Source organism: Papaver somniferum, chromosome 1, assembly GCF_003573695.1.
Source record: "Papaver somniferum cultivar HN1 chromosome 1, ASM357369v1, whole genome shotgun sequence".
NCBI classification, from domain to species: Eukaryota; Viridiplantae; Streptophyta; class Magnoliopsida; order Ranunculales; family Papaveraceae; genus Papaver; species Papaver somniferum.
Window position 1 is genome coordinate 238,581,896 of NC_039358.1, and position 19,924 is coordinate 238,601,819.

General features: G+C 36.8%; 1 protein-coding gene and 1 pseudogene across 2 annotated transcripts; one reads left to right on the forward strand and one right to left on the reverse strand.

Moving 5' to 3' along the window:
• The window catches only part of LOC113273746, a 105,237-nt pseudogene that overhangs the window by 40,504 nt on the left and 44,809 nt on the right, over positions 1-19,924 (forward strand).
• Positions 10,925-14,321, reverse strand: LOC113320877. 2 transcript variants are annotated; one of them, XM_026568773.1, is made up of 4 exons: positions 14,040-14,321; positions 12,888-13,944; positions 12,213-12,418; positions 10,925-11,327 (listed from the first exon to the last, which is right to left on the reverse strand). In XM_026568773.1, exons 1-3 carry the CDS (start codon positions 14,263-14,265, stop codon positions 12,214-12,216), a joined length of 1,488 nt encoding a protein of 495 aa, XP_026424558.1. In that variant the 5' UTR covers positions 14,266-14,321; the 3' UTR covers positions 10,925-11,327; position 12,213. The 2 variants fall into 2 exon arrangements, 1 of the variants encoding a protein (XP_026424558.1); XR_003346334.1 differs by lacking the exon at positions 10,925-11,327 and adding an exon at positions 12,593-12,743.

Consider the following 19,924-nt stretch of genomic DNA (forward strand, 5'->3'; position numbering starts at 1 on the left):
AATTATCCCAACCAAGGATCTGAAAATCCGAGTTTAGAAGAATTAAGATTGAAATATGCTTCTCTTAGAAAAATCCATAGATCTTTATTGACCACTTTTAATAACTTTAAACATCGTCTTCATGAGAGCCAATAACAAATTCAAGTTTTGGAAACAAAGAAGAATAAGCTAATTGATGAGAAACATGAAATCACTCTTAAGGGTGTGAAAGCACTAGAAAAATTCCAAGAATCCATTGTTGAGGTTCAAAAAGAACGTGATTTAGCTTTGAGCGAAAAGAACATACTTGTCGAAAAAAGAAATTTAATTCTCTCCCGGCTTCTCATAGAAAGCGAAGTTGAATTTAGTTGGGCTGCTAGGGTTCTGAATGATGCTAGAAAGGATTTATCCATAAACGTGAGTCTTCAAGCTGAACATTCCGCATTGGTTAAAGACATTGTTTCCAATTATGAAGGTCAAATATTGATCTTTTAATACTCATATTTTCTCTGGGAATAACACATTTTTATATATGTACTCTAACTTGCTTATTCATACATCGCAGATAAAGAAGAATTATCTTCAGAAGATTGAAGAATTAGAAACTCGCTTAGCTTCTGAAGAAAAAGATTTATCTGCTCGCAACTCTAAGTATCAACAATTGAAGAAGAATTCATCATCATGGTTTCAAACAATAGCAATGATGCTAATCGTGCTCACGAAGCTGATGTTAAGAAAGTCTGTGTTGGGAATAACATACCTCTTACAAAGTATAGATTTCCAGAAATCCCTGATAATGAACATATTTCTGATATTTCAGACAGTGAAGGAGAAGATGAAGAATCTGAAGAAGAACTAAATGGCTCTGAGGCTGCGCGAGATGAAGAAAATGAAGATTAATCATTTTCAGTTGTTGTAAATTCTTCGCCTTCTGAAAATTTTCATGTATCCTTAAAAACATGCGTTTTAATATAAATTCCTTTTGTTCACATTCGTACCCAAAATATCATTCTCTCGCATGAATATGAGTCTATCAAATGGGGAAAATAACATTCCATTTGCATTCCCATTCTTTCCTCTGTTAATTGATACATTTTGATAGACTTCTATTTTATGAATTCTATTTTATAGTTCTTCACGCATTTGGTGCGAATGCGTTCGCAGTAATTGTTTTCCCTGTGAATTCCTATAAAACAAAATTAGTTTTAAAATTTTATATTTCTCGTGAGGTCTTATTTTGCCTTCCTATGTAAAGCTCTTATCTTGCCTCAATTCTGTGCAATGAGATCGCAGGCGGTCTTTACACTGTAATGTATCGACCCATTGACCCCATCTTATCTTTTTCTCGTATTATTTCCTCTTCAGTTTTTATCGCATAAATATGATAAGTCTTAATACTCCATTGAGTAAAAAGCCTCGTGACATTTACGTCTTTTGACACAATTAAGCTCCCTAATGGAGGTTGCCGTCCTTATATTCCCCCTGATTGCCCCTTCAAGGAAGCTTACCTTTACCGGGTTAAGGTTATGGCTCTTCCCATCTGGTTAATTCAGCAATCAGTTGATTTCGCAGTCTCACATCCCAACACCAATGAGGTTTATGGTTGCGAGACCGCACCCTAAGTGGGGTATTTTCGGACCGAGTGCATCATAGTCAGGACTTGTCAAGAATGGAAAGGTACGCTCCAGACGCCCCCGGCACTCTTGACTCAATCGTGTACCTCGGCGCCCTGATCGAGTTTCTGCACTCCTTAGGAGATACTTTCTCACCTTAGTCTCTCAATCTAAGATTATTATCTTAGACTGAAAATTTAAGGTACCTCTCCCGGATGGGCATTTTCGTTTTTTCTCACCCCAAATCTCCATAACTCAAGTTCCAGGGTAAGTATAGCTTTCCCTTGAGTCATGCTTTCTAGGTTCTCCGATTATGACGTGCGATAGGTCTTACTTTTTTTCCTCTTGCATGTATGCGAACTAGGTTGCATGCCACATTCGAATTCCTAGCCAATCTGATTAAAATCACTTCTGGTGCCTTTTATTAAGGTCTTATTATAAAGATTTTAATTTTACTTTTCTTGACGTGGTATCACTTCATGAAACTAGAATTTGTCATTCCATTTTCAAATTTTGAGTTTATATAACTCTAGTACATAGATTTCTTATGAACTTGTTTCTCATAAAGAAAGACATTTGCATTCTCCATATTACTCATTTATCCCCTTCATTTTTTGTATCTTTTTAAGCTCGCAGAAACTGTTCAGAATACTATTACACATACCCCTTTCAATCTTCTCTGTGCGATAACTATTCCACCATTTATTTTTGTCTTGAGAACACAACTTATTCCTCTGCATTTTTCCTCCTTCAGTAGAAGTAATATTTCTGGTTTGTTTAGTATCATTATCCGCAGAAAACCTTGTTTCAGTACTCTGCTTTTCTGTTTGTCCAACTCTCAACTATATTGTATCCACCATTAACCTCTCAGCCCTTTGAATTTATGCAACATGTTTTTTCCAATTTCTTCTCTTACTCTCTCTTTCTTCACACTTTTCTATGTCAATTTCTTGACAATTTCTACTTTCAATTGTATCTCCTCTTATAATACCAACACCTTGGGGTAAAGAAAACTTTATGCATTGATGAAATGTTGAGGCCACACCCAAGATATTATGTAGCCATGGTCTTCCAATTAGAGCATTATAGGGCGATTCGACATCTACAACACATAACACAATATTTGTAGGCATATTCTGAAGAAGAATTCTCATAGTCACCTCACCTTTTGGCTTGTTTGCAGTTCCATGAAGCCATAAATTTTGTACGGTGAAGGAATCAATTCATCGTCCCTTCCACCCATGGTTTTATATGTAGAATAAAAGAGAATGTCAACAGAACTTCCAGGATCTATAAGTATTCTATTTATTCCCCAAGTGTTTTGCTTCATCTTCTTCATCGTCTTCTACTTTTGGTTTCGGATTAATTCCTAATCTCACTACTAATGGACATTCGTGCGATTCCCCTCCTCCTGGTGTTTCTTTTGCACTAAATGAGATAGTCTGTTTTTGCCAATCCTTCAATGGTGATATATTCGCAAGTTTAAGAATTTCCCTTCCATCAGCATCTCTCGCATATACCCTTCTTAAGACATTGTCATGGAAATCTTCTATACTTCTGAATGAATGTACAATTGAATTACAATAAAGGTTCTTTACTTTCGCACCTACTTCAATTACAAATGCATTCTTTCTTTTCTCCTTTGCATATGTATTTCCTCCCGATGGTGGTGGTGGTAAATTGTTTGATTGTTGTGCTAAGAAATGATCCAATTTTTCTTGTTCAATCATTCGTAATATGATTTTACTCACATTTCTGCAATTACTTGTTGTGTGACCATGAAAGCGATGATACACACAAAATTCTCTGCTTCTCCTCCCTGGTGGTGGTTCAAACCCTACATTATGTGGTTCTGGGATTTCTTCCGTTAGGATGACATCTTCCCATACTTTATCTACTGTAGTGTTCAGCTTTGGCAGAATTATATGTTCCCATACTATCCTTCCAGTTGCTTGTCTTTTATTATAATATGGTTGTTGACCTTGTGAACTTTCTTGCGGATTATTCACTATTTGAATCTTATTACTACCTTCATGATTTTGAAATTGTCTATTTCTATATTCTTTGTCAAATTCTGCTTGATCTGCACTACCCAGGGCTATTAGCTTTTTTTCCATTTCTGTAATATTCCTTCCTTGGTTTCCATGCGATGTACTTGCAACAACATTTTTCAGTCTTGGGAGTAAACTTGCATTTCCACCTTTCGCATCAGGTACCGCAACCAGGTATGACTCCATATCTCTTTGTTTCTCCTCAAGTGCTATGTACTCTTCTTGAAATTCGCGCAACTCTGACATTGTTATTATATCCTTTATCCTAAAGATTTGTGTATATAATAAATATGTTAGAAAAGAGAATTAATAAATGCAAGAATAAGGTGTCGCTCATCCACTCGTCTTCCAATTTCACTACACATGGTTCTCCAGCGTGTTTTCAGATGACGCAAACTCTCATTTGTTCTTCTGCGAAGTCCAAATGCCGTCTCAATCCCTGGTCTTGACATATTATTGCTGATATATTATCCTAAAATAACGTTCTGTAAGTGGTAGAATGATCCAATAGATTCTATTGGTAGTCCTTCAAACTATTTCAGAGCTTCCCCTGCCAGGCTCGCAGCAAAATATTTACACATTACCGCATCGTTGTTTTCCCATTGTAGTAAATACCGTGTGTAAGCTTTCACGTGTTGAATCTCACAGGTGCTACCATCAAATATGCTAGTGAATGCTGGTAAATTGCACTTAGATGGTATCACTACCCTTTGAATCTGCATTGTAAAGAGAGTTTTCCCAGCTTCCTCTACTGCTTCTTCTAATTGTCTTCTTCCACCATTTCTTTTCGCAGTCATCATTTCTCTTAATTCCGCCATTTCTTTAAGAATTTCTTCACTGAAGATTTGATCTATATCTTCTTGCATAGGTCTTTTCAATCTTGTTTGCCTCATTCTATTCTCATGATTATTCTGACGTACTGCCTCTCATATCTCATATTCTTCAGCTTCTTATCTCCTTCTCCTACGCCTGTCAGTGTTCGTTTCAATCTGTGTTCTATCACGTCGTTCCTCTTCACTTGTGCGATCATGTCGATGTCTTAAAATTTCTCTCTCTTGTGGTGCAACCCATCCTTGCTCTATATCATTCATGAGATGACGTTCGCGCCGCCTTACTCGATTATCATGGTTATTTTGACGTAATGCTTCTTGCAATTCTCTCTCTTCAATTTCTTCCCTTCTTCTTTGTCTATCTCTTTCGTTCCTCACACGTGTAGCTTCCCTTTCGCGTTCATTCTCTGCTCTCAATATTTCTCTTCTATGCAATATCATCTGTCCTCGCCTCCGATCCTCTTCTTCTCTTTGAAAATTATTATTTGTGTGATGCAGAAGTTCACGCGGATGCTCTTATCGATTATTTCTCAAATCTTGAGCTACATCCCTTCTCCTATGTTGATTATCATCTTCTTGCATGTTTTCTTCAATAGTTTCCATGTGTTGTTTTCGCCTAGTATCTTCTTGATTAAATCGACTTTGTTTTGATGAACTCCTGCTTGATCTTGACCTTGATCACATAGTACATCTCGATCTCTGTTCTTGCAATCTAAAATTCGCACTCTCTTTACTTTCTCTTTATCCTTCTGCAATCAATCTTTGTCTAAGCTCTGTAATTGTCATATTCTCATCATTCCCCTCAATTCTTCCTGTATCTCCAGTTCTTTATGTTTCCTCTTCAGTCTAACTTGTTTGCGAAGTATGAACACTTACCCTATCATAATCAATATCATTGTTACGCTTTTGTTCATGCTGAGATCCCACTGGATTTTCGTTTGCTTGATTTTCTCCTATTCTGTCTTCTTGTTGGTCAAGATTTGTAATTCTTCTTCTTTCAGCAATTGTATTGCTCCTTCTGGTTGTTGTTCCCTGTTCAATAGTAGATCCAAGTTTTTCCATCTTCAATTTCCAGATCTTACTTTTTCCAAGATTCTACGAATTTACTACCAGGATTTATCACCCAAAGCTGTTTCTGGCGCCAAAAATGTAGTTGCAGGAAATCCTACAACCACACTCCAATGTATCTAGATTATTACTCAAGTAATCATAATGAATTCTTTATTAACTTTCAAGGATTATAATTGGATACAATGTATAACAATGACTTTACAATGGCTTTACTTACTCTCCAAATAAACTTTCTCTCTCCTAGTTTCTTGTCTAACACACACTAAAAGATCTCTCCTCTTCGTGGTAACTTCCTTCCTTTATATAGTGATTCCTCATAGTGGATGACAGCTAAGAGATCCATTATTTTCGGAATCACTGTGCGATACATTCGCTCATTTACAATCACTCATTCTCCCACAGAATATACCTCGCATAGAACATCACATCTTACTCGTGATTTCACTGTCATCATCCAATACGTCACTTCATTTTTGACATGTGCGATAGTCCTCGCTTACATAAGATAATCCTTACTTCGCATACTTATTGATATGTGCGATATTCCACTCCTACAGTTGTTGTTACTTTGATTAAGTGCAGTACTGATAAGAGTATTGCTTGCTTGGTTGTCTTTGGATCAAAAGAAATTTGAGATGTAAAATCTGGGGTTTCTTGAGTTTGTTGAGAAACCTTAGGCTGTCATGAATGAATGATTTGTAGGACTGCAAAGTGTAGTAATGTTGGTAAGTGAAGTGTTTGCATGTCTATATTTGAATTGAGATGGTATGTGATATAGATTATCTGTGTTTACGCGACTGTCTTGCTTGGCCTCAGATATGGGTTTATCAAAGAGTTGTGTGTATTTTACACTAAAATCTGTTCTGGATGTACAGGTATGACCTGGAGGACGAAAGCGTTTCACTTTCTTTACCATGTCCTGATATGCCAACACCATAGTTGTCTCCCACGTGTCTGATGATTCCTACGACTACATATTCAAGGTAACAACTGAAATGCGATCGATTCTTCTTAGTTTTTTGTTTTTATTCAATTGCAACATCCCCTTTTCATATTCTCAGAAATCTTGATAATGTACTGTTTCCTTTTATACATATGGTCGATGATAGTAGAACAACAACAGACCTTGTGCTAGGAAAGGATGAAGACATAGAAAAAGTTATCAAGGCAACAGAAAACAAAACTAGTACTGTAGATAAGGAGGAAGATGCAGAGGATATTAAACAAGCAGGACTGCTGGTGAAGTTTAATGAGGTATAGTATGAGCTATGCGTACACACCTAATGAGTCTTTGATAGGGAGCATGGTATGCGTCTGGTTTTGTACTGCAATTTTTTTCATATATCTGATTTTTTTTTCTGTTTGTTTGTCTCGGTTTAGGTACATCATTCAAATGTTTCCTATGTTGTTAGTTGCTTTCTCAGTTCTAGGTTCGGCTGTGCGTGAAGCTGCTGAACATGATGCTCCTGCAATGATGTTGCAATTTAGTGGTGAGGGAGTGAAACTTGTCCTTCCTCAGCTCCGTAAGGTAAAATTCTAGATTTTTTTCTATTCAGCTGTTGTCAGGGATGATAATTTATCCTATGTACCTTTTGTTGGCTTTGTTAGATAATTCTAAAGCTTAAGACTTCGTTAAATAAGTTAGGAAGTAGAGAAGTGTGTTACGGCTTTTGCAGTTTTTCAGTGTTACTATAGCTATCAAAGCTAAGATGAGGGTATCTCAATTCCTACACAAAATGACACACTAATGCAGCATGTTGACAGAACCTGAAGAGACATTAGAGGAAAGAAATAGGAGTAAAATAAAAGGAAAGGATAAGAAAATTTGAAATGAGTGTAGACTGTAGAAGTAGATAGAAACAGAGGACAAGCCAGAGTAAATTCAGGGTAGAAAAAAGAACATGAGAGGGTAAGAAAATATGGTGACATATAGGTGATGAATTTTTTGTGCAACATAAGCAAGAAGAAACAGTGACCCACAATTGTTGTACGTTCAACTTATGACCCATGAAAATATTAATTTATTCCTCAGCAGTTGCTCTTACTAACTTTTAAAAGGATCTTAATTTTTCTTGTTAAAATCAAATAATAGACTCAAGATTTTTGTTATTATCAAGCTGCATTAACATACGCAAAAGAATTCTATTGCATACTTTGATAAATGTGTATTATGTAACCTTCTATTGATGTGGCCTCTAACTGCAGGAACTTGGGACTGACATCAAACTATACACTCTGGTGTTTGGCGAATCTGTTCTGAACGATGCACTGTGAGATTTTAACTTTGGTTGATGACTGAGATTTCCCCTTTTGGAACGGAATTTGCAACTTGAAATTGCATTTACCGTTTTTAATAGAACTATTATTCATGTAATGAGTGTTAAATCAGTATGTTTGCTCTACAAATTGGTAGACTCAGCAAATTCATTACAGGTTGTTCAATATATACTTTGATCTGATTGTAGTAAGACTGCAAGAATGTGTATTTGATTCAGACATGGAATGAATTTAATTCAGACATTGCTTCCTGTTTATATCACTTGTTGAATTTGAGTTACATGTGCAAAAATGGTATGGGTTACAGGTGCAGAAATGGAATGGAATAATATTGTTTGTATAGGCTAGATTTGGGTTGAAAACATAGAGGAAATATCACTACTATTAAAACCTTGTCTTTTAAAAACCTTGTCTTTAGATCTCAACTTTTCAAAACTTTATGTTCTTTGAATGGGGGAAGATCACACTTTTCATCGCAGGAGAGTTGTTATCTATAAATCACCCTTTAGATTATACTGGCAAAGATCACAGACAGCAGTACTTAGATCACACTTTTTAAGAATGATCCATGTATGTTTTCGTTGTAGTGTTTGGTCGAAACTGCAGAAGCTTATCTTGCTTCAGGTGTTAAGAATGCTGTTATTACCGTCCCTGCTTACTTCAATGATTCTCATCGTCATGCTACTAAGGATGCTGCCACCATAGCTGGCCTCAACGTAATGCGAATCCTCAGTGAACCAACAGCGGCTGCGTTTGCTTACGGTCTTGATAAGAAGGAGACAAATTCTGGTGTGAAGAATGTTCTTATTTTTGATCTAGGTGGTGGCACTTTTGATGTTTCAGTACTTACCATTAACAAAGGTAAGTTCGAAGTTAAGGCTACGTCCGGAGATACCCATCTTGGAGGAGAGAATTTTGATAACAGGATGGTCAATCACTTCGTGCAAGAGTTCAAGAGGAAGCACAGGAAAGACATTAGTGGAAACCCAAAGGCTGTTAGGAGGCTAAGAACACCATGTAAGAGGGCAAAGAAGACCCTCTCATCTACTACTCGTACAATCATTCCCGTTGATTCTCTGTGTGAACTATGAAGGAGTCGATTTTCATGTCCATTACTCGTGCAAAATTCGAAGAGTTGAACATGGATTTGTTCAAGAAATGTATGGAACCTGTTGAGAAGTGTTTAACGGATTCTAAAATAAACAAGAGCATTGTTGATGAAGTTGTGCTTGTAGGTGGTTCCACTATAATTCCCAAGGTTCAGTCTCTATTGCAGGATTTCTTTTATGGCATGGAACTCTGCAAAGGCCTCAACCCTGATGAAGCTGTTGCTTATGGTGCTGCAGTGCAAGCTGCTATTTTGAGTGGTCAGGGCAATAAGAAGGTGCGGGGCTTGGTGTTGGTGGACGTCACCCCTCTTTCTCTTGGTGTTGAGAAAAGAGGAGGTGTTATGAGTGTTGTGGTCCCGAGGAACACAACCATTCCCACCAAGAAGGAAAAGGTGTACCACCCCATCGAGGACAATCAAACCGGTGTGCTGTTTCCGGTGTATGAGGGTGAGCGAGGCATAGCCTCTGAGAATAACTTGTTGGGTAGTTTCTCCGTAAGAGAGAATAACTTGTTGGGTAGTTTCGCCATAAGAGGTATTCTCCCCGCACCTCGTGGTGTTGGAAATAATACAGTATGTTTTGATATGGATGAAAATAGTATATTGAATGTATCTGCCAGGGAAATGGTAACAGGCAACTATAATCAGATTACAATTACAAATGACAAGGGGAGATTGTCTACGGCTGAGATTGATAGATTGGTTCGAGAGGCTGAGAAATACAGGTTAGAGAATGAAGAACACAGGAGGAAGGTAGAGTCAAGAAACTCCTTTGAGAATTAAGTATGAAAAATCAAGGACATGGTCGATGATATTGGGGGGAACCTAGATCTGTATGATAAGAGTATGATCGAGGACGCTGTCAACAATGCCATCAAGTGGTTGGATAGCAACGAACTACCAAACACAACCACTACCAACGACCAGCTGAAGGAGTTGGAAGAATATATGCAACCCTATCCTTGCTAAAAAGAGGCACCAGAAGGGTGGACCATCATCAGAAGCTAGCAATAATCGAGCAAGTTAGACTACAGTGAAGCTTCTTGTCTAATTTTGGTTCAACTAGTTAGAGTACATAAAAACTAACAAATTACAAGTTCGAATTTCTTAAAAAGTATGGAATCCTATCATCACTAAGATGTACCAGCAACCTGAAAAGAGGTGGTGCGCCATGGCGGTCCTTTAACAATAGATAGCAGTAATTAGTAGTCCCAAATCAAGATATGTGACTATCTTGTGCTTTCTTTTTTTTAGTATTTGCTCAACTAAATTTGTTGTCCTAGATTTTCATCTTTTATGTTTTTTTTGGACAACTATCTTTTATGAATTTGAGTTCAGTAATGCTTTAGGAACTCATGTTTCAGTCTTAAATTCCTTTATTTGATCTGCATATTCTGAAGACAGAGTTAGCGAAAGCTATTAAAAAGAAAAATCATTCAAGGAAGAAAAAAAAGAAAAATGGGTAGTCTTTCTGAAAAATCCTAAATCTATTCCTACCGCATTTTCCGTGTGACAGTTGGTCGTTTTTCAGTAAATTCAACTCTGAAGTGAAGCACTTAAAATTTGGTATGAAGCACTGTCTGGTCGAGAGACTCGAGACCGAAAGAGGAACCCTTTTATAGCAGGATTAAAATAAAATAAAATAAAATAAAAAGATTAGTAAGATCAAAAGAAATAACCTTATTTATGCAGCAGAACTCTGGTCAGAAAATTCTAGAAATGCCCTAAACTGAAATTTTGATGGTGATCTTTACGATGCCCACCAGCACGGACAAAAGGAAAATTGGCCAGACATGTAAGCACGCCAATTTTTTCTAGTTTGGACATGAAAATGTAGATGAGGACAGTAAAAGGGGATTCTGGAATTTGGCCAACACCCAACTGTAACGATTCTCTCTATAAAGGATAAGAGAAAAATTTTCCATTTCCTTGCTGTTCAGAATCCAGATTGACTGTTCTGGGACTTTGGCATGTACTATTCTATCGAAGATGCGTGCAATTCGTCTTTGAATCTATACTAAAAGATAGAGTATGTGAAGGAGTCAACATATAGACTACTAAAACATAACAGTAAATACTCGTTTACTTTTTTCATTACAATTAAGATGCTACAGATTCAGGTAGTGTTTGTCTATACCTTTATCAAATCATGTATGCATTAATCAGGGAATAAGTTCCTCCAAGATATTGCCAAGACATTTTCTTTCTTTTCTTCTTCACTTCAATAGATAAAGTGAACCAAAACAGGTTAGGAACTTACCAACTCAAAAGGAGCAGGATACCTCTACCATATCCTACTCGGTAGTTTGTTAGAGACAGCTCTTGCAGCCACTACACTACTACTTATATATACTTCAGCTTCTTCTGCAAAGTCTTTTATCCTGACTACTCCATTTCCCTGCAACAGTTTTTATTTGATCAGTATGAAATTAATCCAAAACCAACATAAACTCTTTTATCAATCTGAGGAGCTTCGAAATTGATGATTCAAGCAGTCCAGCTAGATATGGATTCCTGCATAACACTGTGTTACTTGGATCCCTAGAAGGCTCCCTACTCTCATTGTCATCACTATGGTTCCAGTAATCTAAGGATCCCATAGTTTCAAGACTACTTTGGAAACAAAATATTTAAATTTCTACCTAATTTTAAAGATCCTATGTTCCGTGTTCCTTTCCAAATGATCTAGCAGTTAGCAGCTGCCCCTTTAGACCAAAAGATAAAATGATTCATAAAAGAAATAACGGGTGGAATTGTTATCAATAATGGATTAGGTGACAACATTCAAACAGAACAAGCAGCAGAGCATTCAAACAGTAGATGTTCTATGAGTGCAAGTGTAAGGAAACGCAAAGATACATGAGAAAATCAATTCCAACAAAAAACGCAGTAAAGGTGTGAATAGATAAAGATAATCACAACCAACCATTTAAAAAATTGTCAGAAACATAAACCTCGAAAATATGGTACTCATTAGTTGAATGTTGACTGCATACGAATGATATGTTGAACCCATCAACATCCTTAGGAGACTAAGACATGGCACCTAAACGAATTAAACACTTAAATATTGGACAACAAACACAGACAAGAATAACTTTCACCCTGATCAAACCGCTTCCACAAAACTTCCGAAAATAACCTGTCTGCAGATGATTTTTTGTGGACCAAGTAAAATTCAATTTTCATATACATAACATTTGGAAAACTCCAAGGAAATCACAATTCCGATGCTTATAGAACAAAGTACAAGCCTATGCACATCTTATAATTTAGCAATTACCTCAACAGCTCGCAGTTGAAGTAGGAAGAAACAAAGGATCTTGTTTGTCCTTGTAGATACTGAATAACTGCTTCGAGTAGCTACTCGCTAGCCTCTTGCAGTCTTCTAGCGCTTCAGAGGTATATTCCTCCTCCAACTCCTTCACGGATTTCTGTAGCTCACCTTTGCAGTCCCCATTCATTAGAAACTCTGCCAAGGTTTTGATCCTGTTAAGATAGGAAATGTAATTGAAAATGAAAAACCATGAGAAGGTACTAATGTAATCTAGATCTGAAAATCAATTTAAGAAGCTTTTATTTCGGTAAGATATTGTAAGATTAAATGGGAAACCTAAAAGTTGATATTTATATGGAGAGGGTAGTTAAAAAATAAGAACGCACCCTATGAAATGTAGTGACACCCTCTGATGTGCACAGATCATTCCCATTGAAAAATCCATGACTCACAGAGATAGCAGAATTATAGAGTATAAGATAAAAACAAATGTATATTCAACATTTTTACACCATTGAACTCGTCAGACATTTGCAACTGCAAATGAAATGGTAACAACATATTATTTAGCCAACATAGCCGATCTAATTGTTGAAAGATATTATAGCTTATATGCATCCAATTTCCAAATATAACGAAATGAAGGCAAAGTGCAAGGCATTCTTGACTATACTGCCATACCTGACTGCATCAAAGTTACGAAACAACCCCTTCGAAGATTTTTCTTCAGAGGTTTGATGTCGATAGAGAGCACAAACAGCTCTCATACATAGCTCGGAGTCCTTTCCAAAAGAAGAAAGCATATCGGCCACAGATTCCCATTTCACTTCTTTTACTTTGTTCCTGTAATTCATCGGCATCCTGTCCATAACCTCACCAGGAGATTCTGAATCACTTTCATCATCACTATCTAAACAAATCAATGCAACCGAGTTCACCGCAACTGTTTTTCCTACCTTGTCATTAGAGTTTTTATTCGATTCTAAAGATCTTCTTTCCACCCTAACATTCACATTTTCAGCTTTCTGACCTCCGCAGGAAAAATTAGGACTTCCAGAAGGAATGCTCATATCAGGGCATCCCAGAACTTCTTCTTTCACTCGACGATGTGCATTCTTGTCAACTTCATCCTTATTCAAGACCTTACCTTTGGTTTGGAACTCAGACACACGAGAACAATGCCTCCCTTGTTGGCTCAACTCGTTATCTCCTACCGTTTCACCACTGTGAGGAGCATCATTTGGTAAGTAAATTCGAGATTCTACACTTCCATTTTCCATCCTCAAGACTCTGACCTCCGAATCGAAAAACTTATTCCTCCAAAATTCAACCTCACCCTTCTCATGTTCCATATCTTTCTCCAACCTTTTCAATTCTCCCTCCAAGTAACTGATTCTTCCAGATGTTCTTTCCTCCTTTTTCCCCCAACCCAATCCATCTAAGCTTCTCCTTCTTTCTTGGCTCCTCTTGAACTCCTTCAACTCATTTTCAGCAGCGATCTTCATTGATTCTAATTCATCTAACTCTCCCTGAATCCCAATACACTCCATTGCCTTTTGATCAAGCTCCGCCAGCAATTCAAGACACTTTTTTTTACAAACCCCCAAAATTTTCTCCAATTTAACCATCTGGGTTTCTTCTTCTTCTTCTTCCAATTCTCTCGATTTCTTGAACTGATGATCAATGCTCTTCTCTGCAGTTTCAACCCTTTGTTTCTTCAACTGAATTTCATCATCAGCTGAAAAACAAAGACCCCCCGACAGAGCAATTAAAGTAAGAAATGGTCCAACTAATGTATCTACCAAACTTGGAAATGTATTGAGAGATACTTACAGGAATCATGAGTAGGTTTTCCAAGTTCCCCCCTTTGAATCTGCTTCTTGTGTTTAGTTTGGTACCAATCAGAATTGTAATGTTGATCACAGTAATAGCTTGGATTGTGAGAACTACTTAAGATATTCTTGCATCTCCATCCCCTTCCATCGCTTCTCCTGCATCTCTGATCATCTGGAGGGATTACATTTACAGAATTAACATGGGGTTTCTTTTGATTCTCCATATCTTCCAAAATCTAATACCCTAACCCTAAGAGAGAGAAAGAGAGAGATTAATCAGAAGTTGAGAAAGTATTGGTGGTGGGTGTAGAAGAAGAGGGAGATAAAAGTGGCTGACTGAAAGTCAAGACTTTTGACTCATAAAGTGACTTTTTTCTTACTCTCCTAAATTGTTACCTTTTACGGGTAAACTTTTTAACTTTTGCTTAAGTAAAAATGATGTGTCTGGTAGTTATGTTAATGTAGACATCCTCAAAGCTATCCTCTAGTTTTAGAGGTTCTTTTAGAGGATGTGAAGATCCTACTCACCATTATTAATGGTTATGATTAGTTATATGATTTGGATCATTGGTTTAAATAGTTCAAAACTAAAGAAATACAATCTGTGATTGGAAATGTTTTTCTTTCATCTCCTCAAATTAAGGAAAATTTGGTCTTTACGTAAGAAAAAACAACTTCCACAAAAGATGCACACCAAGTTACCATCGGAGATGCTCTAAGATATCAAGACAACAACAAAAGAGAGAGTGGTATTTGCTGATGAAGATTGTGGGAATAAGACGATTCTTCTACTTGAGCATTTAGCAAATCAATCGTTGTTTTTCATTCTCTGATCAAGTTGATACTCCCTCCGTTTCAAAATAATAGGCAGGTTTGTGTATAAATTTTACACACAAACCAGCCTATTATTTTGAAAAGGAGGGAGTATTTATTATGGATACAAACCTATTTTTCTTATTATTAATTTTAAAAAAAAAAATAGATTAGCCGAAAATCTTCCTCGGGTTTTCCTTTGTGCGTTTGGTGAACCTTAGTATAATTGTTACAAATTCAAACTGATTCAATGATAGTTATTAGGATGAGGGACTGTGGACAAAAAAAAGGCATTTGCAGAGAAGAAGATACGAACAAGTCAAGTGATTTGGTAAATTTTGGCTGCGTGGATAGTATGTGCGATTCGTAAGGGCAAACATGTCCGACTCGCATGAAAATATTAGATTGCACCTAGTTAGGAGTTGATCACCATTTTTGCTCTCCTCAAATCTTTTTTTGCTCTTTCTTGAACAAAAATCAATCTATACGATGGAAGGATACTAGGTTTTACTTGACACCGGAAATCTTTGTGAAATTTGGTAACCTCAGTAAACCGTGAAGATTTCGTAGGATGTTTTCAGGTCATTGTTGGGAAAATTTTGGATTTCTTAGCAAATTCACAAGAAGTGCATCATATGTGTCACTTGAGAAATTTACAGCCCTTGGGAACTTTTAGGGTGCGTAATGCTGTGGTGTTAACATTCATGTACTCTTTACATTTTTATGTCGTTTGGGTCGTTCCAAAGAAAAACTGCGAATAGTCTAGATACATGACACAACTTCAAATCTTGTACATATACCTTGAATTTAACCCAACGGTCCCAACCCATTAAACACAAGCATTGGATGTTGTTTTCAGTAATTAATTTCTTATTGTCAAAAACTTTTCTTTGACTTTTCTTTTTTTATCTTACTCCAGAAACCCAACAGGCATAGAGCCCCTATATAAGCAAATGGAAACCTCGCAAACCCATCTCAACTCTTTTAGTATCACAAAAGAATTTTTTCATTGCCATATAATATTAGTACAGAACAATAGGATAAGGAGCAGCAATAGGAATAGATTTAGGAACAACATATTCATGTGTAGCAGTATGGCAAGATGATCATGTTGAGATTATTACTAATGATCAGGGAAAACGTACTACTCCATCTTATGTGGCTTCGCTCGTTGTTGTTCCCTTGGGAATGATATCAAATGGGGGAGAGTTCTTTTGAACTTGTGCTTAATGATCATATCTTGAGGGGTGTGCGGCTGTGGAATTTTAGAGGGGTAATCTTGTATCTTTAAACTCTTTGATGAATGTTGTTAGCTTCGGCTATAAGATTGCATCTAAATTAAGATGATATGTTGTCTTTCTTTTGGTCATGAAATGTCTCTTGTGGAAATTTCATTATGAACCCATTCTTGTACCTTTGCCAATTTTATTGACAAAAAGGGGGAGAAATATTGTAGGTCACACGACAAATGCATATGGTTTTCGAATCATTGTGTAAGGGGAAGTGGTTTCCATGATCGAGATGGAGTATTGATTAAGGGGGCGTTTGATCGGTGGTGCTGCTAACACTGTTTTCTGTAAGATTTTTGATATCTTTACAACTTTGATATCGAAAACTTAATGGTCATGTGTTTGGTTATGGGAATTATTAGTTTTGTGTCTTACACTACGAAAGTAATTAGTCTAATGGATTCCATGATTTCGCATTATGTTTCAAATTTCTACTGTCTTCATTTGAAAATAAGTAGTCATAAAAGAAGGAGCAGTGTCTTATATACCACCGAATGGAAATTCTTATTTCCTACACAATCACAAAGGCAAGCAAGTAAAACTCAGGTCATTTCCAAGTGATGGAAAGACTAATAGAATCTACAGAGTTTTTGAGAACAAAAACTAACAATGCATGAATTTGTTAAAGTGCATAAACATAATTTTGCAAAGCCATCAATGGTTACGAAAAATTAATACAAGTTCCCACCTCAACTCACTAACTCAAACCTTAATCTTCGCAGCCCGCCTATCGAATCCGAAGACACCTTAATAACACAGAAGTTAATGTTAGAGAAACAGCACAATCTCGCTGAACCTGATTTACAAAACAAACCAACTGACCTAGCCATAAAGTGGAAACAAAACAGTGCCTCTCGACGAGGATACTAATATAAATTTACTAGAGAAGGATCCAAACATTATCAGTGGAACTAAGGCTAAGTCAAGATGTGAATATGCTCAACAGTTGAAGAACATGACTGCCAAAGGTGCAAAAACAATCATTACTGAAACTGACAAAATTCATGGTACGAGAATTGAACTGGATACATATTACCATGTTGAAATTGTTATTCAAAGACATCTAAAACTTATTGATAGAAGTTTTAGTCTAGATCAAGATGCATAAACCCCAATCTCACTGGAAACAGAACTGGATGGAGCGTTGAGCGACGGTTACTGAGTTAAATACACCTCAGGATATGTAGTTCACAAAGGAATACTCGATGTCACAATATAATGTCTTTCAGAGAAATAAATTCCATGTAAAGAAACCTCATTTCAGTTCATTATCTAAAGTGCCCTAAAATCGAGTCGAAATGTCATCTAATTGCATACAAGAATTTTGAGGTGTTTTTGTGTATCAATTCAACAAGTCTTCATATAAAATCTAAAATTCATGGTATCATGAACATCACCATATATTTAATTTCATACCGTAGCAAAGTTCTACTCCTCATGAACCAATAATAAGAGATTGAGAAACAAGAAAAACAAAAATAACACAACAAAAAAAAAATAGTTTCAATGGAAAACCCTAAGATTCCGAGTGATCAACAAATTCGTAGAACTCACGAATCTCTTCTAAATTTCAAGTTCTGATCCTACCATGTTCAATAACTAAGAAAGATTGAAATTAATTTCGAATGGATCCTTAGATTTCTAGTTCAGGAATTGAGAAGGTCAAGATAAAAACAGTAATAGTTGATTCAATCAATAAGTTAGTATATAGAGTTCAACCCGCTGGAACAAGAATAATTTAAGTTGATTCATATCTTCAGTTCGTTGATCAAGAACAAAGAAACCCCCTTTTCAATTACTTGTAAATCTCCATGGAAACCAATCAAATCAATTCAGCACATGAAACTCACCACCTTCAATGACTCAAGATGAAATCAGGACTGGTATGAATTTTCTAGATTTTTGATTGATTTTCTGATCACCTGGATCTCTCGTCGATTTCTCTCTGTGTATACTCTTACAGAGACCAAGTACTAAATTCCTAAACGGATAAAACTTAAGATTTTTACCATAATTCATTTCCAAACATACCCCCAACGAGAAACAAAACATACTACTGTGTCTAGATGAGAGTTCGCCACGTACCCATTAACTGGTGTTGACTAAGCTAAGACAATTCATATTTACACAAGTTCTAACACGTCACTAAGCTAAGACTGCACCCATCAATGCAAGCATACCAAAACGGACATCTAACTTCCTAATAAAATGAATATTACCAAACAAGGCATATCCAACCGCATGGTTGGTCTCTGAAAATTTTGAATCAACATCACAACAATTACCAATCAATCCTATATTACTGAATTAATGAAGGACAAATCCTAGGATCGCTACAATCACCTCACCTAACAGAACTTTTCTTCCTCGAAAAGAAGTTAACATACCTCAAGCGAACAAATCTGGAAGTTGAGATCGCATATCAGATTCTTTTTCCCAAGTAGACTCTTCCGTTTTGTGATGAATCCAGCGCACTTTCACCAATGGAATGTTTTTGTTTCTCAAAACCTTCTCCTTACGATCCAGAATCTCTATCGGCCCTTCCTTATATGGACCATTATCTTCTAATGACAGAGTTTTCCAATCCAACACACGAGAAGGATCTGATTCGTAACCAAGTAACATAGACACATGAAAAACATTATGAACCTAACCCATGCTTGCTGGTAATGCAAGCCTGTAAGCTACTCCCCTAACTTTCTCAACAATCTGAAATGGACCAATAAATTGTGGTGCGAGTTTTCCCTTCAATCCAAACCTAGTAACACCTTTTCTTGGCGATAGTCGTAACAGAACATACTTCCCCACCTCAAACTGTAGTGGACGTCGACCATGATCTGCATAACTCTTCTGCCTACTCCGAGCTGCTCGAAGACGTTATTTAATGATCATAATATTCTCCGTGGTCTCTGCAATTACTGTCGGCACAGTCAACAAACTGTCTCCAACCTCTGTCCAACATATCGGTGATCTACACTGTCGCCCATATAACGCTTCAAATGGTGCCATACCAATACTTGTCTGATAACTATTGTTGTAAGAAAATTCAGCTAACGGCAAATGACTCTTCCAACTACCTTGAAAATCCAGCACACATGCCCTGAGCATATCTTCCAGTATACGAATAACCCGTTCTGACTGTCCATCTGACTGCGGGTGAAAAGCCGATCTAAGATTAACATTGGTACCAAATGCTTTGTGAAACCCTTTCCAAAAATCAGACGTGAATTGAGCACCCCTATCTGGTATGATGGACAACGAAACACCATATAGCCGGACAATTTAAGAAACATACACTTGAGATAACTTGTCAACTGAATAAGTAGTCTTGACTTGTACAAAATGAGTTGTCTTCGTTAATCTGTCCACCACAACCCAAATTGAATCCATACCGTCACTAATTCTAGGCAAACCGTTAACAAAACCCATTGTGATATGCTCCCACTTCCACTTTGGAATAGCTAACGGTTGTAGAAGACCTCCAGGTAACTTATTTTCAGCTTTTACCTACTGGCATGTCAAACATTTCTTCACAAATTCAGCAATAGAATTTTTCGTTCCGGGCCACCAAAAGTTTCTTCTTAAAATTCTGTACATTTTAGTGCCTCCTGGGTGAATAGTGTAATGAGAACGATACGCTTCATTTAATATCTCATTCCTCATATCTAAACCTGTCTTCTTCGGCACCCATAAACGATTCCTAAAACGTAGAGTCTCATCAGAATGCAGCTTCCAGTCCTTGTTGTCTTTGTCATTAGCCATGTCTAAATATCTGACAAAA